At 39.8% G+C, this 26,265-nt stretch overlaps 1 protein-coding gene across 1 annotated transcript in view; it reads left to right on the top strand.

The window, feature by feature from the left end:
• The window catches only part of EXOC4 (exocyst complex component 4), an 806,466-nt gene that overhangs the window by 553,612 nt on the left and 226,589 nt on the right, over positions 1–26,265 (top strand). Inside the window, exon 11 of the mRNA XM_070787321.1 lies at positions 15,567–15,786. Coding sequence (XP_070643422.1) covers positions 15,567–15,786 — 220 coding nt within the window. The remainder of the gene's footprint in view (positions 1–15,566; positions 15,787–26,265) is intronic.

Consider the following 26,265-nt stretch of genomic DNA (forward strand, 5'->3'; position numbering starts at 1 on the left):
TTTTAAAACTATCAAAATATCCCAAACTTAGTTGTGAAAAATATGCCTTTCCATCTTTGGAAATGAGCGCATGGGGAAATTTTCTAAAATCATTGAATCTGTGACCATTTATTTTGCTTTCTTCTGAATTTCCATGCATATGGGCTTTGCCATTTTTAGGACAGGATATAGAAGAAAGAATAGTGAATAAATGAAGAGCCGGATCGAAGTATAAGGCAGAGTCTTAAAACTTGATAGCAGGGTGACTTTCAGTAAATTACGTAACTTGTCTACAGTTCCTTCATTTGTAAACTGCAGTTCCTTCCTTTGTAAAACGGAAATAATTATCACTATCAAAACATCCTCCAAAGCAGAGTGAGGTTCAAGTATGTGGAAGTCCTTTGCAAGTGCTAACAAGCACTGTGGTTGTGAGAGATCATCCTGTAGCCACTGGCCTTATGACCTGGCATCCCTTGCTCCTGGGTCATGGCCTATCCATGGTCAGTAAATGTTAACTTTAATGAATGAACAAATTAGATATTAGGGAGGTTCACTGCCAGGTTTCACATTATTGATTTCACCTGAATGATGATTGCTAAGAATTTGTCAAAAATAGAGTTGCATACTTTTTTAAGAGAGAAAACACAACAAATCTCTCCTGTCCAGTTCAGTTCAGTCTCTCAGTCATGTCTGACTCTTTGTGACCCCATGAATTGCAGCACACCAGGCCTCCCTGTCCATCACCAACTCCCGGAGTTCACTCAGATTCATGTCCATTGAGTCAGTGATGCCATCCAGCCATCTCATCCTCTGTCGTCCCCTTCTCCTCCTGCCCCCAATCCCTCCCAGCATCAGAGTCTTTTCCAGTGAGCCAGCTCTTAGCATGAGGTGGCCAAAGTGCTGGAGTTTCAGCTTTAGCATCATTCTGTCCAAAGAACACCCAAGGCTGATCTTTAGAATGGACTGGTTGGATCTCCTCGCAGTCCAGGGGACTCTCAAGAGTCTTCCTGTCCAAAAGGAGCTTATTACAGAGCCACTGAAGCAAAATGTGCACGTGGGGAATGATATTAAAAAATACTTCAAGGTGTTGGTAATTCTGAATGCACATAAGTAACAGTCTGAATACATAAATGATAAATGTAGAACTAAGTGTTGTGTCTGTGGCTGTGATTTTGTATTGTTAACCTCATAGCAGTCGTCAGTTGTTGTGCACAGTTGGCCCTCCATACGATGGTCAGCACAGAAGACTGACTGCACTATGCTGTTGTATTTAAAGGATTTGAGCATCCGTGGATTTGGTATCTATAAGGAGTCCTGGAACCTAGTATTCGCTAATACCAATAATATTAGGGTATTAATATTATATATAATATATATAATAATTTTCAAAATGATAGTATTAGGTTGCTGCTGCTGCTGCGGCTAAGTTGCTTCAGTCGTGTCCGACTCTGTGTGACTCCATAGATGGCAGCCCACCAGTCTCCGCCATCCCTGGGATTCTCCAGGCAAGAACACTGGAGTGGGTTGCCATTGCCTTCTCCAATGCATGAAAGTGAAAAGTGAAAGTGAAGTCACTCAGTCGTGTCTGACTCTTTGCGAACCCATGGACTGCAGCCCACCAGGCTCCTCCGACCATGGGATTTTCCAGGCAAGAGTACTGGAGTGGGTTGCCATTGCCTTCTCCAGTATTAGGTTATATATATTATGCATATAATTACATATAATATAGGTAATGTTACATATAATAATTACATATAATATATAATAACCTAATGCATATAATATATATAACCTAATACTATATATTATGCATAAAATATATATAACCTAATACTATATATTATATAATATATATAACCTAATATATAGTATTAGGTTATATATATTATATACATAATATGTATGTGTAATTTCTCAGAGGAAATTTACAGCCAGTCTGATGAGTTAGATATTTTTTTAAAAAGTTAAATACAAAACAAAGTAGGTTTTTGAAATGAATTTTTCCAGTAAGATGTATTTCATGTTTGTGCAATGGTAAATCATATTTTCATTACATTTTTCCATTGCTTTGAAAACAGGAAACATTTCTCAGATGAAATCAGGGCTTACATTGGCTTTTTTAAAAAATAATGTTCAAACTACTTCTATAGGCTTTTTCTGTTTCTCGCATATTCAGTAGCAATAACCAGACCAAACGTGTAACTCACTGAACCGAGTAACCTTACTGTCGACCCTGACTGTTGGACTGGTCTTTTATCTGCTCTGTGTTTTAGGTATTTGTCATCAGTATAATCTCAAAGAGTATCCATTCTGTGGGAACTGATAGTATTGTAATCGAAATTCTTCTCTAGAGTCTCGTTTTTTCTTCAGAAACATGTATATTCCATCATTTTAATGTTTCTTCGATTGATAAATATTAACCTACAAGTTAATCTGCAGACAAGAGGCTTTCTTTTTTTCTGTATTATTTTTACATACAAATGTAATAATCTATGCTGCTCTGGATCTCAAGATTTTTGAGCAGAATTTAAAATTCTGATTTAGCCTTACAGAGGATATGAAAACCTGAATAAAGGAAATGGTAGGAATATAACGTGTCTAATTCCTCCAATAAGTAGACCTATTTATGAAACTATAAAGAAGAAAATGAGTGAGGCCTCTGGAAGGAAAGGAGGACAATAATAGCAGAATGCCAGCTAAGATGGCTTAAAAACATTTAGCTTAGTTCATATTCAATATTAAGTTGATACTACTCCAGCCCTTTTTATCATGTTAAAACCCTAAGAGTGTGATATGACTCTCAATGGCCAAAAGCAAGGCTCTCGAAAGCACAAAATCTCTTCTAAGTAGTAAAGAACTCTTTTGGAGGTAAATCTGAGGAGAACTTTGAACCATTATAGAAAATAACTTTGTGAACATGTGTAAGATAATTATAGATATTGGTCTGGAAAAGTATGGAGATGGGAGCAGGGGTTGGAACCAGCAGTGTTTATGAGAAGACGAGCATGGCCTAATTGAAACAATCAAATATGTGAGTAAAGGAGATAAAAGCAAAAAAGTTTAGGCAAGCAATGTCTGTGACTCTCACATATCAGATTTGTCAGCTAAGGGATCACTCGCTGTTTTCCAGGTACTTTTTCTTGGAGCACTTTGCATTCAGGTTGGCAGTTGATCAAGTGATGATAAACCTAAGAGCAGGATATGAAATAATAATAAGCTAAGTTCAGAAACAAGGTTAGCTGCCAAATAGGCTCATTAGAGATAATTCAAACTGAGTTTTCCAAAGCATTCATTTATTAAATATAATCAAATCCATCCTTATTGAAGAACAGTGAAGGTGAGAACCAAGTGGCCAGACCATGTCTTCCAGCAAATATATATTGTAATTTTATCCCAGCAGGCTCGCAGTTCGTGTTTTGACACATGACATACACCAAGCTCTGACTTTTATCATTGATGGCAAAGTAGTATTCAGTTTAGGCCAGAGTCGGTAAATTTCACATTACCAGGAATGTGATCAGGATTTGATTTGTTAATGGTGTGCCTAAAAAGGCCTCATATGGATAGATTTCACATAATGCATCATTTAACTTCACAGCCTTTTCTTTTTTCTTTCACTATCTCCGTTCTGTCTTTCACCTTGTTTAGCCAGCCATATTTATACCTTAAAACATAGCCTTACAGTAGCCTATGCATTGTAACCCTTCAGAAAAGCACTGGCCTTTTAGACAAGCCTAACCAACTTGTGATAGAAACATAATATTATCATTTCTTAAAACATTTATTGACAGTGTCCACTGTACTTGACATAGTGTTATGTGCTTTGAGTGTGATTGGAAATGTGCAAAGCACAGTTGCAGCTCTAAAGGAGCTCGATTCTGATAGGAGAGAAAAGCGCCTAGGGAGAAGAATGACTAATGCTATCTGATGAAGTAAAATAATTCAAATTAATAAACTGGCTTAAAGAGATCAGGGAAAACCATGAGTGAGTGAGCTTTGAATGAGTCCTTGAGGGGAGATTATAGTGAAAATGACAGTTTTTCAAATATCCACTGTAGCTTACTTGTCACAATATAGAACATGCCTAGATGAGCTAGAAAAAGACCACATGGACACCATGAAAAAAAAAAGTTTTGTTTTGTTTTTTAATGTAGAGAATACATAGAAAACAAAATTTGATGAGTAAAAGTTGAAATATGTTACTTGTTTCTTAATTTCCTATTAAGTGCTACTATCTTCAAGAAGCAAGACACCTCCCGTCACCTCAAGATGTTTACAAAGTAGGAGGGAATACAGGCACCTCAACAGGAATATTCTTCGGACCTGGGGTGCTATGGGCGGGGGGCGCAAAGTGAAAAGCTTTCAACTGGACTCGAGGGACAGGCGTCCTGGAGAAAGTATTTCTAAGCTAGATGCTGTTGGGCAAATGACATTTGAAACAAGAGGTGTGGGCAAAGTGTTCAGGCAAATAGACCACCGTGGGCAAGACCTGGAAGTAGGAAAGAAAGCAGGGCTAGTTCATGAAAATGCAAGCAGTTATAGTCTGTGCTTTAGTGAAATTAATATAGCAGCTGTATGTTAGATATTAATGCATTGAAGGAAGAAGAGATGAAAGATGGAAAAACCAGTTAGGCGATTGTTGTGGGAAAGCCTGGGAAATAAATTACCTTTATTAAGTTCCACCTATTCATCTATGTCATCTAATTGAATGAAAGGCTAAAGGATGCTGCCAGGTGTTATAAATGGAGATGCGGGGAAGTTTTCCCAGGGTATGGCATGGAACTGTTGAGGTGGTACCATTCATAGCGTGTGCTATGGTCATGGCAGTCCCTGGGCAGGGTGATTTCACTGTGAATGCTTTAGCCCCTAGAACAGTCCATGACCTCAGGTAGATACTCCATAGATACTTCTTAAATAAATGAAGGAATAAACAAGTGAATCAAGAGACAATGTAAAGAAAATGTCTCTAAGTCTGGAAGTGTCTTGCATGAGTAACGATGCTGAAAACAGAAGGAAGTGAAAGATAAATAAGTTTGAGACTGGGTGACTGAAAGGGAATGGTGCAAAAATAGAGAACGCAGAAGGAGAGGATTGAAATCACTAGAGGGTGGCTCTGAGATTCCATTTTGGACGTCGTTTGAGTTATCAAGAAGATATCCAGAGAAAGTATCTAACAGGTGATTTAAAAGGCAGCTTAGGAGCTTGGGTAAAGAAGTAAGGAGTAGAAATCAGATTTACTACATTTCAAGAGAAATAATTTATTGTTTTCTAATATTTGTATTTAGCAATATTAAGGTCCTCTCAATCCACACAAAGTTCGACTACATCAGTACACATGCTGGGGTTCTCAAAATGAAATCGTTGATTGTGTTCCCCTCAGCAGCCCTCCTCAAGAGATCTAACCTCAGGAAGGCATAAAGGAAGCAAATCGTGGCAATTGCTTAAAGCAGTGCTGCCATGTCATTAGCACAATATAACTCTCAGCTATTAATGTTACTGTTATTTTTTCATTTGCTCAGTTTCATCATTTATAAAATACAGATATTAATGGAGCAGATTTCAGGGAGTTATTGTGAAAACGGCAGGAAAAAAGTCTATATAAAGCTCTTCAGTCGGAACATGGTAAGACCTTCCCAGGTGGTGCCAGTGATACAGAACCTGCCTGCCAATGCAGGACACAAAAGAGATGCAGGTTCAATCCCTGGGTTGGGAAAATCCCCTGAAGGAGGGCATGGCAACCCACTCCAGTATTCTTGCCTGGAGAATCCCATGGACGGAAGAGCTCAGTAGATGTAAGCAGTTATTAGCACTGCTCCTGCTCACATAGCAATGGTAGATTTGCCAGATTGCTCTGGAACACTTGAAATATATTTAATATATTATACATAAGTTTCCAGGTGATATGATAGACATTTTATAAGTTGAGATTCTTTTTCTTGAAAAATTTTCTGACATCCTTATCTTCTATTAAAAAGATGCAAAGGAGAGGTGATTTTACAATTAAATGAAAAGGATAAAAACAATTCCAGGCCTGTTGGAAGAAGCAGGACTATCATTTTGTCTTGAGTTTTATATCAAGTCCTTATTTACATGATTTTTTTTTTTTTTTGGTTAAAAAAAAAGGACCACTTGATATTAAGAGTTAGCATTGGAGTTATTTCAGTTTCCAAATTACATGCTTAAAAAATTTAAACAGCTGTCATTATAAAGAGGCTTACTTCATTTTACCTAAAGTGCTTCTCAGTCTGGAGGGAACACTTAAGTATAGTCACAAATCACTTGCTATCACAAGTGTAAGGTTTTTTTTTTTAAGTTAAATTTGTTTACAAGCCTGCAGAGCTCAAATTGTGTAGATAATTTTCTTTTCTACCTTTAGTTAATGATTTCTGCCTCTTTTCTCCTCCAGTCCTAGGCATGAATTTCACTCGTTACAAAGAGAGCACCCAAATCCCTTTTTATTTCATTAGTTCAGTAAATTGTCTCCTAGGGGTTTAGACTGAGGACATGATTGGGCTTTGCAAGGATGAGCTTGTTTTGCACTTTCAGCCAGAAAATCTTTCTATACAGAAGTCACAGAAAGTAGTTACACTCGGCGTGAACAATTACAGGCTGTTGGGGGAGCCTCTTCCTGATGTGCTGGTGACTTACTCCTATGAATTAAGAGGCAAATGTGCTCCAAAGTGCATTAACCTTTATGGATTTTTTCTTCGGTTTTCATGTTCCCCTGATTTATGGTCTTAAATATGCCTGTTGCAGCTGTTTCTGAACGAGTCCCTTGTAAATCATTTCTAAATGATCTTTTCCAAGTGAGATAATCCAAGTCAGTTGAATATATCCCCAGTCAATTCCTCTGAGGCTTCTTTCCTTCTTTGCCCAAGTTATTTCCAGTTTGCTCCATGGCTTAAATGTCATGTGTGTATGTGTGCTGAGTTGCTCCAGTCGTGTCTGACTCTTAGCGACCCCACGGACTGTAGCCTGCCACGCTCCTCTGTCCATGGGATTTCTGAGGCAAGAGGACTGGAGTGGGTTGCCATTCCCTTTTCCAGGTGATCTTCCTGACCCAGGCATCAAACCTGCATCTGCTGCCTTGCAGGTGGATTCTGTACCCACTGAGTCACTTGGTACCAGTCAAGCATGGCAGGAATTTTGAGTGTGTTCTGTATATTCATAAAAGCCCACTGTTCCCCTTAGAGTGATGTGCAGGAAGTGTCATGAGCACATAGTTCCCTGTTATTAGTGATGTTTGGCATCCTTTCGCGTGGGCCCATGTTTCTCCAGAAGAGTTCTGCATTGAGCAAGCAGTGTTCCTTCTGGGTATGAAGATGGTCTTGGATTTGAGGGAAAATGTGAGTTTTTTTGTCTCCTCATAACTAATGTGTCATTCTGGCTATAGGGTGGCTGTTACTGCTATTGTTTGCATTCTTTCCATAAAATGAAAACACAAAATCAGTTTCAGAAAATTCAGAAAATTTAGAATTCTGGCTTTTAAAGCACAAAATTATTTATTCATGTCTCTGTCATAAACAGTGCTTCACTGCTTATTGCTAATCAAGTTTTAATGTAGATATTTATAAATACCTGTATCCTGTGACATTATTAAATGTACATACATTAAACGTGATGGTGAGCATGGTGACATGGGGATTTACCTCTGAATATGCTTGATGACATAAGCAGATTTTCTGCAGGCCTGTAAATGTCTCATAACTTTTCACATAGAAAGCTTGAACTTAAGGAAGGGAAAGAGATGGTTCAGATTTTTTAAACTGTCTTTAAAGCCATTGTGCAATAGAAGAGATTCAGAGCTTCTTGATGGAGGTAAGCATGTTACATCTCTGCAGAGTGGCAAGACTGGATTAGAAGTTACTTTGGCAGAAATGGTATGTTGCAAGATCCTGCAGAATGCAAGAGGTCAGAGGAATAAATCACATGTAACTACTGGTTCTAATACATAAGATCAGGAGGAAAATCCCAAGCTTTTCAGATAAATATTGTGTGTACATAATGCAGCCCAAACTACCAACACATGTGTGTAATAATATGACAAATCCAGGAATAATAAAAGTGAAAAGAATTAAAATGTTTTATGTTGTATGATATACATTATATACAGATGTATGTATTACAAACAGAATTAGCAGTAAACAGTGACATATTGTTTGTGAGAGAGCCATGAATGAATTCCTTGTAGTCCAAAAGCCAAAATTCTTAATTTGAATTTTCTGAAGTGTATACTTTTGATTTGTATTTTAGTTCTCTGGAAAGATGTTATTTCCCCATGACTGGATTCAGGTTATGCGCTTTTTGGCAAAAATACTCATTTCTGGTAAGAGGTGCTGCTGTGTTCTTCTCTGTACCATGTCAGATGGTACATGGCGTCAGTTTGTCCCATTACTGCTGTCAGCTGTAGGATCTTTTAAATTACACAAGGAGCTCTTATTTACTGTGAGCAACTATTTTTATTCAACTGAGTATTGCTCTCATTGCAACTTCTTGAACACAGAGGATCCAAATTGTATTTTAGGATATTTCCAGCTGGTAGCAACCATAATCATTGACTGAGATGAAATGGAGCTTTACAATAAGATGGAATTTGTGATGAGGAGTCTGGGTTAAACAAGGGGCTTGGGAAACTTGAGTGAAATTTTAATTAGTGTGATTTTCTTGGATAGAAATCAAATCAGAGTAAAAATTTTGAAAATACTAGGTTAAGTGTGGGTACTGTGTGCTCATGTATGTGTTCCAAAGTACACATGCTTGTTATAAGAAAGAATAAATTTAAAATATAGGGGGAACTTGCTATAAAGCACAGGGAGCTCAGCTCAGTGCTCTGTAATGACCTAGATGGGTGGGATGGGAGGGAGGGTCAAGGGGGAGGGGATATATATACACATATAACTGGGTCACTTTGTTGTAGCACAGAAGCTGACACAACATTGTAAAGCAATTATATTCCAATCAAAAATAAAATATAGGTATTACATATGTACAGATTTTTGGAGATCCCCTGGTTGATGGTAATTTGAAAATAAAACCTTTGGTAAAATAGTTATAAACGGCAACATTAGAATTTAGGAAGTAAGATCCATGCTTTAGACATTCAAAGACAATAAGGATAGATTGCATACACTCTTTGTTTTCTGGTATATCCTGCGCTACTGCTTGAGGATTGGGAGGCTGATCTGAATAACGTTCTTCAAAAATCCCGTAATTAGATACTCTGCATCTTTCATTATGTAGATCCTTCTCTTTGATTCTCATTGTCTCTCTTTCCATATACACAGATGTACCTGCGTTTTGTGTTTGCCTTCTCATCGTTTACAAGAAGAGGAAATCCCCAGTGTGAAAGCACTTCACAAGATTAGATAATACCCTTTTGACGGGGTTCCATCTGTGTTCCATTTTAACTTTGAAGTGAAGTGTTTTCTTTCCTAATGAGATTCCTTTCACTGTTAAAAATTCAATGTTTTCTTACTTCCAAAGAGCTGATTAGGAGCATTGTTGGAAAAACTGGGTTTTTTGATGCTTCTCTTCAACACCCTTGACTCTGTCTTCTGTCTTCCATTCAACAGATGATTTTTTAAGGTACTTAATAGGTGAAAGGAGCCATGCAGCATTTTTTGGGAATCTGAGGGAAATAAAATATAGGCTCACCCATGAAAGATGATGAGGAAATATTCCTAGTACTTTAACTCATGGAAAGAATTCCACAGAAGCAAAATGAAGATGTTCACTGTAGGCTTATCTATAGTAAAGCCAGGAAGCAGCATTGATGTTCCCTAATAGATGTTTGGGCTTCCCTGGTGACTCAGACAATAAAGAATCTGCCTGCAATGCAGGAGACCCAGCTTCAGTCCCTGGGTCCGGAAGATCCCTGGAGAAGGGAATGGCAGCTCACTCCAGTATTCTTGCCTGGAGAATTCTGTGAACAGAGGCTACAATCCATGGGATCGCCAAGAGTCAGACATGACTGAGTGACTAACACTTTCACTTTTCACTTTCACAGGGATGTTTAGGTTAATAATGTGTTCATTAGATGATGGGACTTCCCTGATAGCTCAGTTGGTAAAGAATCCACCTGCAAGGCAGGAGACCCCAGATCGATTCCTGGGTCGGGAAGATCCCCTGAAGAAGGGATAGGCTACCCACTCCAGTATTCTTGGGCTTCCCTTGTGGCTCAGCTGGTAAAGAATCCACCTGCAGTGTGGGAGACCTGGGTTTGATCCCTGGCATTGGGAAGATCTCCTGGAGAAGGAAAAGGCTGACTACTCCAGTATTTTGGCCTGGACAGTTCCATGGACTGTCTAGTCCATGGGGTCACAGAGAGTCGTACATGGCTGAGTGACTTTCACTTTCATTAGATGATGAAGTGAGTCTTAGGCTTACAAGCACTAACCTCTGTGAAATGGCTAATATGAAGTAGTGTGAACAACCTTATTGCATGAAGCAAAAAACAAGTGAGAATATGGGCACGGAGTGGAGAATACTCTTTCAATCCAAGGCATCTGTGGTTGAGATATAGGATTATTTTCTTCCTTTCTCTCTTTTTCTTATAATCTTTCATTTGGACCTCCAGTCCAAATCGTTTGGGGAAGGGCACTATTTATCAGAGAGATCACACTCTAGTTTTAGGAACTAAGGGTAAATGAAAGGACCTATTAATTATTTTATTCAATACTTGATTCAGCAAATATTTCCTGAGACCTACTATATGCCAGCAGTAGACTAGTCCTAGGCCCTGAAGATACAGCTGTGAGAAATTTAAACTTGACCCCTGGCCACATGGGGTTTTGGTCATTCCTACATATGTGCATTGCTGAAATAGTCCAAGTAATAATCTAATGGCCCAAATTGCCAATTATGGATAATTGCAAGGCAAAGTAAAGGAGAGAGTGAAAAAAAAAATGATAAAATATGTCACACTTTGTTTTAAATCTCCAGCCTCATCAGGGTTTATGCACTGATAGTAAGTATACAAATAGCAGCAGCCACCACCTACTTAGCAGTTAACTATATGTCAGCCTCTGTGATGAGCACTTGCATTTTATTTCCTTAGTTAATCATCAGAGTAAATCCTGTGTGTTACATCCATTTACAGAATGCACAAAAAGGATGAAGAGAGGCTAAGTAACCTGCCCAAGACAGTACATTCAAGATTCAGACTCAGGAATCCCTACTTTCCGTGTTCCACCCTTGGCCATCCCACTTCCTAAACCTTTCCTCTCTGCACAGACTATGAGTTTGGTTCACCTCTTAGATGCCTAGGGACAATCTTCCTCTGTGTCCTTCCTGTCTAAGAAAGGGCGTTTTGCCCATTTGGTGTGATTGCTTCTCATTCTTGACCAGAGTGTGGAGAAGAGGCTGGTGAGACGGCCCTAATTTTTCTCTTTCTTTCTCCCCTCATGTCTCATGTCTTCTGCACAGTGGGACCCTCCCAGCTCCAAAAGCAGATTTAGAAACATGTTGAATGGGTCCCCTCGAGTCAGAGATGACACCATCAACCTGACTGTGTCATTTTAGACGGATGTGTATGCTTTAGGGAATAAATGATTTGTATCCGAAAAAAATCATTTGGCTGAAGGTGATGGAAGCTGCTCCATCCGTGCTGCTCAGAGTGGTTTCAGATTCGAGGGGCACCAAAGGCAAATAAGGGACTAGAAAAAAAGAAAAATGGGGTAATTTAGAGCCTTCTGTTACTTTGTTTAGGAGCAGGTTAACTACTAAAAATCTCCTCCAAATAATTGGTCGATTTTGAAAATACAAGAAGTATTTCTGTCAGAGAACGCTTCTTCTAAGACCCATGGGAAAGAATAAATAGGGATTCTGATGACAGGTGTATTTATTTGTTATCAGATTGGTAACAGTGGTTGTCTTTCAGAGTCAGACCAAGGGAACCGGGATGCCCCTGGGTGGAGGGTTTCTCTGTGAGTTAGATGAGATCAGAGGGGATCACTCTAGCATGATGTGGGACCTGGAGATCTTAAAACTATAACCATAGTTAACTATCTGCTCTTTATTTCTTCATTTCTGCTCCCCCCCCCCCCCGCCCACCTTCTACGCAATCTCTTCTTAAAGATTTATTGTATCTTATTTTGGGTCAGGCCTTAAAAACATATATATATTTATTAACTTATTTATTTTTATTTGGCTGCGCCAGGCCTTAGTCGCAACATGGGGAATCTTTAGTTGAGGCATATGGAATCCAGTTCCCTGCTCAGGGATCTAACCCAGGTCCCCTGCATTGGGAGCCCAGAGTTCTAGCCACTGAACCACTAGGGAAGTCCCTTGGGTCAGGCTTTTACTTCCCTTTAGTTGTTGACAACATCAGTTAAGAAATCTCATTGCTGTTTGTCATGGCTTCTCTGTGTCCCCTTTCCTGGGTGACTTTTGCACTGTAATAATCCTCTGTGTTCTCTTTCCTGCCCCCACTCCCCCTCCAAGGGCCTGGAGGTTAATGGAGCGTTTAACTGGTGATATGGAAGAGTAACCATGATGTATTTATTTATTAAGTAAAGGAAACTCTTTATTAGGTTAAACAGCTGAACTTACGGAACATTTATACCCCAAACTTTAAATGTGATCTAATTAGAAAGCAACTTATGAAATAGAGTCTTTGATAAATATAGATAATTTATTTTATTTGAGTTGCTAATATATTCACAGTTTTTTAAAAATTAAATGATTATGAAAATTACAATTGAAAAGTATATTCTCACTCCTTTGCCAGACCCCACCCCCATCCTGCTTCCTATAAATACTCACATTTACTAATTTTTTTATGAATCCTTCCAAGATGTCTTTATAATAAAACAAATAAATGTATAATTCTTATACAAAGGTGCATATTGGTATGCACCTTGCTTTTCTCACTAAACAATATAAGTCCTAGAGATCTTTGCATGTAAGGTCATCAAAAGCTTCCATGTTTGGGAGCTGGGTTGCTGCCCATATTGTAGTGTGTAGATTCACCATAGTTTATTTAACTGATGTCTAACTGATGGATTTTTTGTGTTATTTCTAATCTTTTGCTATAAAAACAATGCTGCACTGATCTCTGTACCCTGTGCATAGATCATCTCATCCATATTCAGATGATAGCTGTTGGAAGAATTTCCCAGAAGTGAGATTTCTGGGTCAAAAGGAAATACATTTGTAATTTTGAATGATAGTGCCAATTTGTCCTGCGTCAGGGTTGTAACATTTTTCACTCCCATCAATAACATATGAGACTGTCTCTCTGCCCACACTTAAACCAACAGCGTGTTTTCGAACTTCTGGAATCTGGCTGATGCGTGGGTATAAAAAATGGTATCTCGGTACAGTTTACCTCTCATTTTTCTCATTATGAATGAAGTTAAAACTTTTTCTTATGTTTAATGTTCACTTACTGTAAAATGTCTTTTCATGTCTTTTGATCATTTTTCTACCACGTTCTTTGGTTTTTCACTGCCTGTCGTCTGTGACATAAGTTGCAAATAGATCTTCCCGGTTAATCACTAATTTTTTTTCTCTATTATATTAGATTCTGTTTAATTTTATTTAACTTCTCTTCTTTTGGGAAAAATTTAAAGTGTAAGGCCTTTCTTGCTTTACAGAACATTGCAGAACTGTAAAACTCACCAGGCAAAGCAGTATTATTAATCAGTAGGGGAAAATAACAATTGTTTCATGACTTGAAATTTTTTGGTATGAGAACGTTAAAAAATTCTTACTGTCAGTTACAAATATATACAGAAATGAAAAATAAAACTAATATGTATTAGTACCCTGTAACATTAGAAACATTGAGAATAAGAGTTTTGTTTCTTTGTTAAAATCTTTCCAAGAGTGGGGTTCCCTGGAGGTCCCATGGTTTAAGACTCCCGCACTTCCACTGCAGGGGGCACGGGTTCAATCCCTTTGATCTGGGAACTAAGAGATCCCATACGTCACATAACCTGGCCACAAAAACAAGTCTTACCAAGAGCAGTTTGAACAGTGCTTGCCACCATCTTCTTTTTGGGTCATTTACAATACATAGCAAAGATCTTTTTTCTCTGCCTTAGTGAAATGTCATACTTCCCTCTCAGTTTGGGTCAGCTGCCTGTATTTTATCCTTTGCTTTTCAATGTCATGAAAAATCTCCAAGAGTTCCTCTTACGTAACATGTTTTGGTCAACATCACTTCCTCTGGGATGCCTTTCTCTCTTTCATGACAACTGTTTTTCTCTTTTAAGGTCAGTTGGTTTGCCCTCCCTCTGGCTGCATGTTCCTGTCACATGTTCCCAGGGTCTGTTATTTCTTCTGTAAATCCACTTATGTTCAAGTCAGATTTTGCTCCCAGTATTACTTTTAGGTGGGTCCCCCCCCACCCTGTACTTTTAGCTCTTTTGGCCAATCCGTTTTTCAGTTATCCATTTCTGTAAACTGTCACAGGGGTTAATCACTGAGAGACAGGAGACAACAGCTACCCACATTGTTGTCTTTCTGCGAACTGAGTAACAGATGTGAAGTGACCATTCACTGATTGGACTTTGAAAGAAGTGATATGACTGATCATTGATTGTGACGAACATCAATTATTTACATAGAAATTTCTGGATTGAAGCACTGGAGTCTCTGTTTCATGCCACTACTCATAGTTAATATATTGTGGTAACTGGAATTCAAATCCTGTTGAACTGGTGTGATTCACTACACTGTAGTAACTTATATTTGTGCATATCAGAACCATGAAAGCAGGAGCTGCCATCATAGAAAAATACAAAGAATAACATAACAAGTATCTGTGTACTCATTTTTGAGGTTTGACAGTTAGCCTTCTGCTATAAATGCTTTAAGTGTTTTTTTTTTTTTTTTAAGGAAATTGATCATTGCCAATAAAGTTAAACTTCTCCTTTGTCCCCACCCCCCTCCTGTTTCCTTTCATAACCTCTCAACCCACATTAGCATCATAAATTCAAAGACTATCCTTATTGGAAAAGACCCTGATGCTGGGAAAGGTTGAAGGCAAAAGGAGAAGGGGGTGGCAGAGGATGAGACGGTTAGATAGCATCGCCAACTCAAGGGACATGAATTTGAGCAACCTCTCAGAGATAGTAGAGACCAGAGGAGCCTGGCATGCTGCAGTCCATAGGGTCGCAAAGAGTCACACATGACTTAGAGAGTGAACAACAATATCCTTTATTTTCTCTCTTTTCGAAAGTTCTGTCCACACATATATTGAGCTTAAGAAATATGCAGAATGAGGTTTGCTCTTTTCTTTGCATCATAATTTGTTTTTTATCACACTTTCTTTCACTTTTTATATTTTTGTTTCCTTCTTGAATTAATAAATATTTTTGTCTCTCCTTTCTCCCCACTAGTTTGAAATTTTTGTTTCTGTTTCATCCTATTTCTATTGAATAAGTGAAATAACTTGTGTTTAAAAAACAGACTCGTCTGTTTTAAATATAGGTGGATATTAAAGTGGCCTGCCCTTGTTTAGAATTCTGGTAATTTCTCCAGATCTCTCCATGGCAGCAAGCAGAGATACCCATATTTGGTCATATTTCTGTAACTATCTTTCTGATACGTTTGACAGTGGCTGTGCTCTGTTTGTCTTCCAGATTCATTCAAGAGATAGAGCACGCCCTGGGACTTGGTCCTGCCAAACAGTGTCCTCTTCGAGAGTTTCTCACCATGTACATCAAAAACATCTTCCTCAATCAGGTCTTGGCTGAGATCAACAAGGAGATCGAAGGAGTCACGAAAACATCTGACCCCCTGAAGATCCTGGCTAATGCAGACACCATGAAAGTGCTGGGGGTTCAGCGGCCTCTCCTCCAGGTAATCACATCCTTTGAACTTCTTTCTGTCAGCAGTTTTCACTGACTTGGCAAGGGTTACAAATTGAAAAGAGAAGGAGAAGAATTACCATCTGTTTCCATGTTCATCAGGGACAAAATAAGAGGAAATAAATTAAATGGGCACTAGGGAAATTAAAGGACTAATGTAGAGATAATGGAAGTCCTGAAGATCTTTAAGAAAAAAATGGTTAGTTTTGAGTATAGGAGATGGTGAGCCTTATTAACATGCAGGCAACTCCTCATTATTGGCCTGAAATTTGTCCTTGAATAGAATTCTCTTTCCAGTGGTGAGTGCATGCTGAAGTAGAAGGATTTACAGGGAGGAAGTGACTCTGCCTAACCTCAATGACCAACAGTAAACCCTCAGTTCCATTTGAATGCTGATTTGGCTAGCTCACAGTGAATCTGAACCCACCTTGCAAACTGGCTTTTGAAGGTCAGATCATTTGTTAATTCGAGTGACGATCATCTTAATATGAAAATGTTACTTTCCCTATTTTAAGTGATGGTTTCTGGGCAACAGAAGTAAAACAAGTTGTTAGATATTCAGATTAATAGACGAGGTATTTATTTTACATGCTTTAAGCCAGTGACTTGGAGGTAAATATAAAACCAAAAGAAAATTTGTATTAATATGAATTTCAATTATGAATATACATTAATTACTGTTATATTGTATAATAATTGGACCTTTGCAGTGTTTCTTCATTTAAGAGAATGATAGGCACAATAGTGCATTTTTGCATATGTTGTATGATACGAGGATACGTCAAAATGTGGAAGACTTGAGCTCTTCAAAGAGACATTGGATAAATGGGATAGTTGCTTCAGTTGCCTTCCTTTACCTGCTTTACATATGTCATCCTAGATTTTCCTTCTTTGTACACTAGATTGAATAAAAATGCTGGCCCTCTCGTAGGGAAAGGTCCTAGTGTGAGCATTCTCCTTTTTTATGAGCAAAGTCTTATATGGTCTTGAGAACATAGACAAGAGGCATTCATGTCCCCCAGAACTAGAGTAATAGCAACACATCTAGGAAGATGTTCATTTGGATTGTCTGAGTCCGCGTTTCTGGTGAAGGATCTGTCCTGAGTGTGGGATGCAGAACAAGGAGAAGAGCAAAGACGTGTGCTCACTTACCCTACTGCTGGCTCATTCTTCTACTGGCTCTTTGCATGGCCGGCCTCCTCTTGGTGCCAGTTTAAATGCCACTTCCACAGGGAAGCTTTTCCTGACTATCTGCCTAAGTAGGTTCCCTTCATTGGTTTTTTTTCGTCTTCCCTCCTCCACCTTCTCAATCTGTTCTCAACACTGGAGCCAAATTTTATGGATGTATCACACAAACTCCCATTCCAGGTGACTTATGATCAGGTTCTGCCAATAGGAAGTGCTAACAGGAAGTTGGGGATAAGGCAATGGCACCCCACTCCAGTACTCTTGCCTGGAAAATCCCATGGACGGAGGAGCCTAGTGGACTGCCGTGTCTGGGGTCGCTAGGAGTCGGACACGACTGAAGCCACTTAGCAGCAGCAGCAGCAGGAAGTTGGAGGGTAAAAGGAGAAAGAGAGATTGGGCTCTTGTCTCCTTCCTCTCCGTTTTGGACCAGAGTTCTGGCCTTGGGTGCCTCCCTCCATAACGAGAGGTCCTGCCAGATAACATTTGCTCCATGGCTCCAGCTCTCCCTGGACTATGACAACACCATTTCCTCTCCTCGGTCCTTGATGAGAGCTTTCTGCTGTTACCAGTCTCTGGGAGCCTCAGCATCCCTTGTTGCTTTTTTCAATGTTGCCTATACCTCTGTAAGTCACCTCTTCATTAGTATTTCTTCCGTTAATCATCTGAATGGAATTCTGTTTTTCATTTAGGATCATGAATAGATTTCCCTACTTAGTCACTATTTTCAGGTTTTAATTTTTTTTCTTTCTTCGCACAACAGTCATAGGTGTTTATTTTCTGGCTTGTTGATGGTGGGGGACAGGGAGGCCTGGCGTGCTGCCGTCCATGGGGTCACAAAGAATTGGACACGGCTGTGTGACTGAACAACAACAACAGGCTTGTTGATTTCCTATCTTTTCTCACTAGAAATTAAGTTCCAAACACATAGGCAGGAGGAATGTGCTCAGGAGTTTGTTGGATGAATGTATATGTGGGTGGGTGGGCAGATAGATGGTCACAGTGAATAGGTTTTGAGTGTCTTAACTGCAGAGTCAGAGTGGGAAGATGAGAAAGAGAGAGGGACAAAAACTTGTTTACTTTTATGTTATGTCTGACCATATCATTAATTTCTTCTCCATTAGAAAGCCTCTCAGTATGTATATCCCTCAAGTATCATGCTAGATGCTATACAGAGCAACTTTAATACATTTAGTGTGGTGAAAATAAAAGAAACATTGCACTACAGACAGAATCTGGGACCTAAAGATACTGGCTCATTAGACATGACAATTTTCAACTTGAGTAACAGAGACACATTCAAACTCCTAACTGGTTGACTGCAGTCTGGGCCATGTCAGGGCCCCATACTGCTGGCTCCATGGCGTCTCTGGGCCGTCTACCAACGTGCTTATCAAGTCACTCCTAACCTCATCACCAGCCATTTGTACATGTCATTACACCTCTTGTTCTTCAAATCAATGACTCCATTCTGAGGCTACATTAAGAACTCCAGCCTTACCTCTTCTTTCTTTGACCTTGTCCAGACATGATAGTTGCACATAAGTGAATAAATCTTAAAAGCCATTCAAGCTATTCATCTCCAAATAGGTTTACAGAGCCCAGATACCTGCCTTCTTATTTGGTTATTTTGTTCTCCCTTTCTTCCTCAGAGTTTTATTTTTGACAGTGAAAATGAGTTAGAGCACATCAGTAAGTTTGTTTAATATTCTCAGAGTTAGGTTAAAAAAGCACATGAGGAGGAGGCTATTTTCCTTTCCCATCTTGAGAAAGTCTCTGGCTTTCTGATGGTTGTAAATTGTTCTCTGACAATTTCTCTCGTGCTCAGATTTCAGTGTTTCTTAAATGTGTTTCAGTGTCACTTTAATATTTTTTTATTTCCAGCTAATTATAGGTAGCTAATATAAAGAAAAATAATTGAGAAGTAATTCTCAGTAACTGTAGCTGAGAATCCAAAGCAGTTGTGAAGAAGAGAGCTTGGAGAAATATCTATATGTGTGAAAGATGCAGGAGGGCTAAGTATGGAATTTTGTGTCCTTCAAAGCCGTTCTTCCTGCTCACTGTTGTTTGCTTACAGACTGGAAAGGATGGTGCCTTTCCCTGGAGGCAGCACCCACTGTCATAAAGCATCAGCCCGATGGGGTTCTCCGGGGACAGTGGACAGACAGCTGTCTCAGTGCTGCTTCCATTTATTTCGTGATGTGCAGACACAGAGAACCCCGGGACACTCGGTCGTTTCCTCTCTGAAATGGCATTTGGTCAGGGTAGACAGTCAGTTATAAGGGGGCATTTATTTGGGCCATAACGTGCTTTTACATAGACTTCCAGGTGACTCAGTAGTAAAGCGTCTGCCTGCCAGTGCAGGAGACTCAGGAGACATGGGTTTGATCCCTGGGTGGGGAAGATCCCCTGGAGGAGAAAATGGCAACCCACTCCAGTATTCTTGCCTGGAATATCCTGTGGACAGAGGAGCCTGGCGGCATATAGTGCATGGGGTTGCAAAGAGTTGGACACAGCACACACGTGTGCTCACGTGCTTTTCCATTGGTAACTTTACTTTCTAGGCACATAGGAGGGAAGAAAGGAAGGAAATAGGGAGGAAGAAATTACAAGCACCATGTTATAGGTGGAATAACTGTGTGGATGCTGGCCGCTGATACAGCAGCATTGTACTAGAAGTAACAGAAGCAGTAATGATAGCAGTCATAATAGTAAATAGTAATAATGCTGACAGCTCACACTTTAATAGCATTTACTATGAGCCAGACACTATCGAGTGCTTTACATGTATTGACTTGTAAATGTTTTATATGCATTGACAACAGCTTTGTGAAGGTAGCGTTCTTATTGTGGGGAAGAAACTGAGAAACAGTGAAATTAAATAATTTGCCCAAAGTCATTTAGCTAGCATCAGTAAAACTGTAATTCAAAGGCAGGTGACCTAACCCTGGAACCCGTGTTCTAACTCAGTTTTACTCAGTGTAAGAGAATGCTTCCCTGCAAGCTGTTTATTTATTTATTTTTTCCCTCTGCATGCGTGCTCAGTCCTGTCTGACTCTTTGTGACTTCATGCACTATAGCTGGCCAGTCTCCTCTGTCCATGGAATTTTCCAGACAAGAATACTGGAGAGGGTTGCCATTTCCTACTCCAGAGGATCTTTCTGGACCAGGGATCGAACCCATGTCTCTGAATTGTAGGTAGATTCTTTACCACTAGGCCACCTAGGAAGCCAAGCTCCATTGAGTCGATGTTGCCATCCAACCATCTCATCCTCTGTCGTCCCCTTCTCCTCCTGCCCTCAGTCTTTCCCAGCATCATGACAATGTTTAAATTGAAACATCACAGATCTTATACTTCTAATGCTGTTAGATGGAGACAGGTGGACTATGCTTCATGCTCTTACCATCTGAGAGTCCTCTGTTACCATCACTTTTTCTGCAGAGTGGCCTCCATCCATTGCAAGGCAAAGCATGCTGACTCAAATGAAAGAAATCCATTAAGAGAAATTCCTCATTTCTCCTGACTCAGATCTTCTGGCATTCCAGACATAGAGCTATGGAAACAGTTGATTGTTTGAAGTGGATACCCCTTCATGCCTTATATATCACAGCAATCAACCAACTGTTCACTCATCAGATAGGAGGAAACATTCTCTCTGTTCCCTAACTTGCCCTTGGTTTGGGGATGTAATTTGATTTATTCCTCTTTAGTGTCTCCATCCAGAAAAGGGGAGAGGAGACTAATGCTTAGGTTTTTCTCCCTTAACTATCACACAGCTGAACAGACATGTTTCTGTGTGAACAAAAGATACAAGTAAAGGTGCCCCCCCCCGCCACCCTCCCACCAATGAAATACCTGGTATCCTTGTTACTTAGAGAGGGACCTGTGGACAAGAACATAAGACCTCTGAGTCAGAATATGCATGTATACGGCATCCCCAGGTGATTTGTACATACATTAGATTTTCAGAAGCACTGTCTTGAATGAGCACGGCTTCCCTAGTGGCTCAGAGGTGAAGAATATGCCTGCCACTGTAGGAGATGAGGGTTTGATCCCTGGTCAGGAAGATCCCCTGGAGTAGGAAATGGCAACCCACTCCAGTATTCTTGCCTGGAGAATCCCATGGTCAGAGGAGACTGGTGGGCTACAGTCCATAGGGTCGCACAGAGTCGGACACAACTGAGTGACTGAGCACACACATACTCCTTGTACGAGAGCAACGTGAAGTGTGGTCCATGGACTGGTGCATCATATCACCTGCTGCTGCTGCTGCTAAGTTGCTTCAGTCGTGTCCGACTCTATGCGACCCCAGTATCACCTGAGCTTGTGAGAAATGCAGATTCCTCAGCCTCAACTGTGCTCAAGAGTGGAGCTCAGGAATCTCTGGTCTGACCAGCCCTCTCGGTCATTAATAGAGGTGGAAGTTTTAGAAGCATTGTCTTACATAATACGGGCATTTCCAGCTGGAGGCTAGGCAATGGGGTTCTAATGCTGTGGGCTTCTAGCACTGCGGCAAACAACAGTAGTTACTTCAAGAAAATGATTCAGCTTTGTTTCATACAGACGCCAAATTTGTAAAAACAATATTTGCAGCGGCAGCAGAAGCTGCTTCCTAGTCTAGCACATTGCTGAATGTTGCAAAGTTCTTTCCAGACACAGGCTGAGTGTACGTTTCCTGGCTCATGTTGAGCAATGTGAGACAAGGACAGCTTTCCTAAAGCCGAGGCTTACATTCCCACATTCACAGGAGGAAAAAACCATAAACTGTGCAAGTGAAAAAGTTGAAACAATATTCAAACATTTAAAGTACATTTTCATTTTCCTCATTGCCCCAGTGTGTGTCAGAGCCCTTCTGAGAAGTGAGATAGAGGCAGCCTGCAAACCCTACATTCTTCTGTCTTCCTCATCCTTCTGAGCTCCCCACTGCTGCCTGGGGGTGTGTGGGTATCAGTAACAATTTTCATTAGAAGCACCCAAAGGCTTTCTGAACACACCCAGGGAGTTGGTTCTGTTGATCAGGGGTAAGATTCCATCCCAGAGATATGGTTCAGTAGATCAGGGATGAGGTCTGGGCATCCAGGTGTTATGAGCTGTCCAGATGATTCCAACATATACAGACAGTATTAGCATCACTTGTCGCTGGCCTGCATCTTTCTACTCCATAGAATCAATTACTGCCCTGAGAGGAAGTACAAAAAAGTTATAAATAAGGGATCCTTTCTTTCAGTCAGTTTTGTAACAAAGGATCTGTTGGATACTTTGAATCAAGCTTGGTATATAAGACTTGGGATCAGATACAAATAGATTTAAATCCCAGATGTTTCAGTGGATACTTCTGTGATCAGGACCAAGTTTCTCACCTCTCCATACCTATTCCCTGCTCTATAAAATAAGAATAATAAAATATGTGTCCTAGGAACACAGACATCATTTCTAGGGTTTGGATGGAATAATGGTTGTAAAACATGCCTCCTTCCTTTTCCATGTCACAGATGCCTGGACTTCAGCCTTGACTACTCTGATGCCTGCTACCTGCCCACAGCTTATCTCTCAACATCGCAGCCTTTTGACTTCTCCTGACCACGCCTCACCACTCCTGTTGTTTCTTTGTAGATTTCAGCCTGCATCTCCTCTCATCACTAACTGTTTACTCACTCCTGTTCTCTGTGCTCCCTCACCCAGCTAGTAACTCGTGTTTCCTGCTTCCTATTACCTTAGAGTGAGCAGGAGATGGTATTGTTTCACTTCCTTCCTCTTTTTCCTGGATTTGCCCACTGATCATTTGTTAGCAGCAGAAACATCATGCAATATTTATGATCATTAAAGCTAGTATGTTCATTTCCCAGGGCAAGTAAAACAAATTACCACAGACTTGGTGGTTTAAAAAAATAGAAATTGATGGACTCCTAGTTCCAGAGGCCAGAGGCCACATTCCCTTCAAAGGCTCTAAAGGAGGACCCTTCCTTGCTTCTTCCATCTTCTGGTGGTCCTGGCCTTTTTTTGGCTTTGGGGAGCATAATTCTGATCCCTGCTTCCATCTTAACATGATCTTCTCCCACATTCTCCATTTTTCCTTTTCTGTCTCTTCTCAGGATACTCTCATTGAATTTAGGGCACACTTTAATCCAGCCATGACCTCACCTCAACCCTTAATCATGTTTATATCCACAAAGACCCTATTTGCGACTAAGGTCACATTCTGAGGTTGCCTGTGGAATGTTGGGAGGACACTATTCAACTCACCACAGCTAATAATTTGCAGCAGTCTATATAGAATGCAACATATTCAACTTGCTATATTTTCCTAGAAAACACTCTGGCAGGAAGCAGTATAGAAGTAATGTTGTTAAGTCAATAGGGCCAGAATGGTCTAAATTCTAGATGTCAGCAAGGTTCCAAATGAAAGTTTTTGGTGGGCTGAGTGATTGCTGGAGCTCTAGTTAAGCTTTATTGAAGGTTAGCAGACACAGCTGCTTACAGTATAATGATTTGCCAGAGATAATTACACTGATGCCCAAGCCTATTATCTCCCTGGCTAAGTCAAGGTGCTGCCAGTAACCTCTTGTTGGTTTCCCAGGGAAGTGTGGCCAGCGGAAGTAGCATATTGTTTTCATCATATCAAATTATGTTAATGTGAACAATGTTGGATTTGAGTGGTGTTTGCATACAGCCAGTTGTTACCACTCTACTCATGGTACAGAATAGATTTAGTTTTTATTAGCCTAAATAGATTAGTCCCATTTAAGGTCTGCTGGAAGTCATCATGGAAATCATTAAGTGGAAAAGAGAGCTGATCAATTTTTTTTTTTTTTTCTCCCCTGTAAGCTTGGAGAGGTGGTGCTAATGGTCTCAGTGTGCTAAAAATAGGTCTCAGAACCAAGATGCCTTGAGGCCTAATTTGATTCTTCAGTGTTTACCTAAACCTAAAGAAATACTAACTTAAATAGTAACTTTGAATTTTCCCTTGATAAAGGTAAAATAAAAATAAAATAAAATACTCACCGACAGTATTATTTAGGCCCTTCATGCTGCACGAAGGCCTCCAGTAACCAACCACTAGTGGCCGCTTGAGGTTTTATCTGGGAAGATGGGCGACAATGTTCCTTTGTTCTTTTTGAATGTTCAGATTGTCAGCATGGCTTTCAACACTTCGCTGTCCACTTCTGAGACAACTGAGCAAATTAAATCTTTCAATACTGATGTGGACCTCGGGTGTGTCTTCAGATTTTCTTGTCAACTTGTGTTATTTTTGTATGATTTATTTTGTTAATAGTTTAAAGCATTTTATTTGTTGTAGAATTTTTGTTGTGATTCTTCATAGCCATTCAGGAAAATAACTCACAGAAATTTCACCATGGTATGGTAGGAAAAGCATTTAAAATGGGGATCCGGTCTCCCTGTTAGTCCAGTGACCTTAGGCAATCCCAAACCACTTATTGTCCCTCAGCTTCACGTTTCTCTATGAGAATGATACTGGCTTAAACCACCTCGTAAGATTAAGGTGATGAGTACAGCGAGATCATGTATTCGGCAGGGCTTTCTGAACTGCTCTACGTATTGAGTTGTCTCATAATTGTTATTATTGGTCCACACACCCACATGATCATTCAGAAAATCCATTAGCATTAAAGGAAATGATGCTAAGAAAACACCTACAGAAATGAAAAATATTTCCTATTAAATGAGAGGCTTCTCTAAGTTTTGCCAACAGTTTGTTTTATAAATGATTGGACAACCAACATAAGAACCTGGTATTTTCCCCCTAGAGTTTATCATGAAAATATTTGAAACATCTAAAAAGGCTGAGAAAAAGAAAGAAAACCACCCACAGCTCACTATCCAGATTTTACAGTTAGCACTTCTCTGAATTTGTTCCATAGCATAACCAAACCTGATACATTTGAATTCTTTTTCAGTCATTCTAGAAATGAATTCCCAGTCATTCCTAATCACTTTACCATGGTGGTGTTCACAGGTTTTTAATATCTTACGTAGGAAATCTGAACATAAAAAGAAATATATTAAGTGAGAAAGTAGTTGCTTTGTGTTAACTGTTCAGTTTCTAAAAGTATCCATCCAGATGTTTCCTTAAAATAGTGTCATGGAACAGGAAATTGACCAACCCATGCTTGTTGTTAATCTATTACCTATAAATTGCCTTTATTGAATAGACTGCCTTTATTGAATATACTACCAAGGAATTTGCCCTTATAACTACTGATGAAAAGGGCTGTGAAGTGAGCAAATGAGAGTGATTTTTATATACATGCAGAATAGGCACATCATATGATCAATTTTTTATAAATATCTTTATAGTCTTATCTCTGGATGAAGAAGAAATAGGACCTTGTTGTCCATTTGGCTGGTTTTCATAGAAAGTCCCTGGTTAACTAGATGGGAGAAAAGGGTGTGTGTGTGTGTAAATATGCATATATTTAAACTAACTTCTATACAGTATAGCCAGTGAGGCATTTGGAGAAAACCAAGAGGGGCTAGAAATAAAGAAATCATTTTTCTTTTGTCTGCAGAAAATCATCTGCAGCCAACCCAATGCATTGTATAAAAATCATTAATGATATGAAGTTTTCCGTTTTTGAAGTCGGTTAAAAATCCGACTGTTTTCTCCAGCATTCCATCAATTCTCAGAATGTGTTTGGGACAGATTTTAACTTAGATGCAACTTTCCCAGAATTCATTTATTGTATCTGGGTTATGAGGTCAGTGTATAACACAGAGGCTGGGAAGGGCTTATCCCATGAGGAGGCATGAGGGGCTGGAGGAGGCATGAGGGGCTGCTGAATGAGAAAGTAATTACAGCCAATGACACTTGTTTACCAGCTTTGCTTGGTACTAAGAAACTTGCTTGAGCACCAGGCTGTTTCAGAATGACATCAATATAGGGATAAGCCCTGGGTTTTAAAGGAGGATTCTGAATTTACTTTCTAAGTAAAGGCAGGCCCACTGATGGCCATCTTGGTTTTCACCTAGACTGGGCTATGTAACAGGGCTTATTCGGGGTACTATCTGTCTTGATCTTGCCTCAGCCCACTCCTTGGTGGATAAGCAGGAGAGAAGGTAATGACTAGTGACAGATATGCTGACAGGGACTGAACTGCATTAACACTCTGTTGTTCAGATCTTTAGAGAGCTGTCTTTGCCCAAAATAGATTTGACTTTACTTGCTAACAAAGGCATCTTCAGATGTATTTCTCTTCCTTAAACACTGGAGAAGAGGAAGAACATCCCATCGAGAGATAGCAAGAAGGGAGAAAAGACTGGCTTGAC

Source organism: Bos indicus, chromosome 4, assembly GCF_029378745.1.
Source record: "Bos indicus isolate NIAB-ARS_2022 breed Sahiwal x Tharparkar chromosome 4, NIAB-ARS_B.indTharparkar_mat_pri_1.0, whole genome shotgun sequence".
In the NCBI taxonomy this organism is placed as follows: Eukaryota; Metazoa; Chordata; class Mammalia; order Artiodactyla; family Bovidae; genus Bos; species Bos indicus.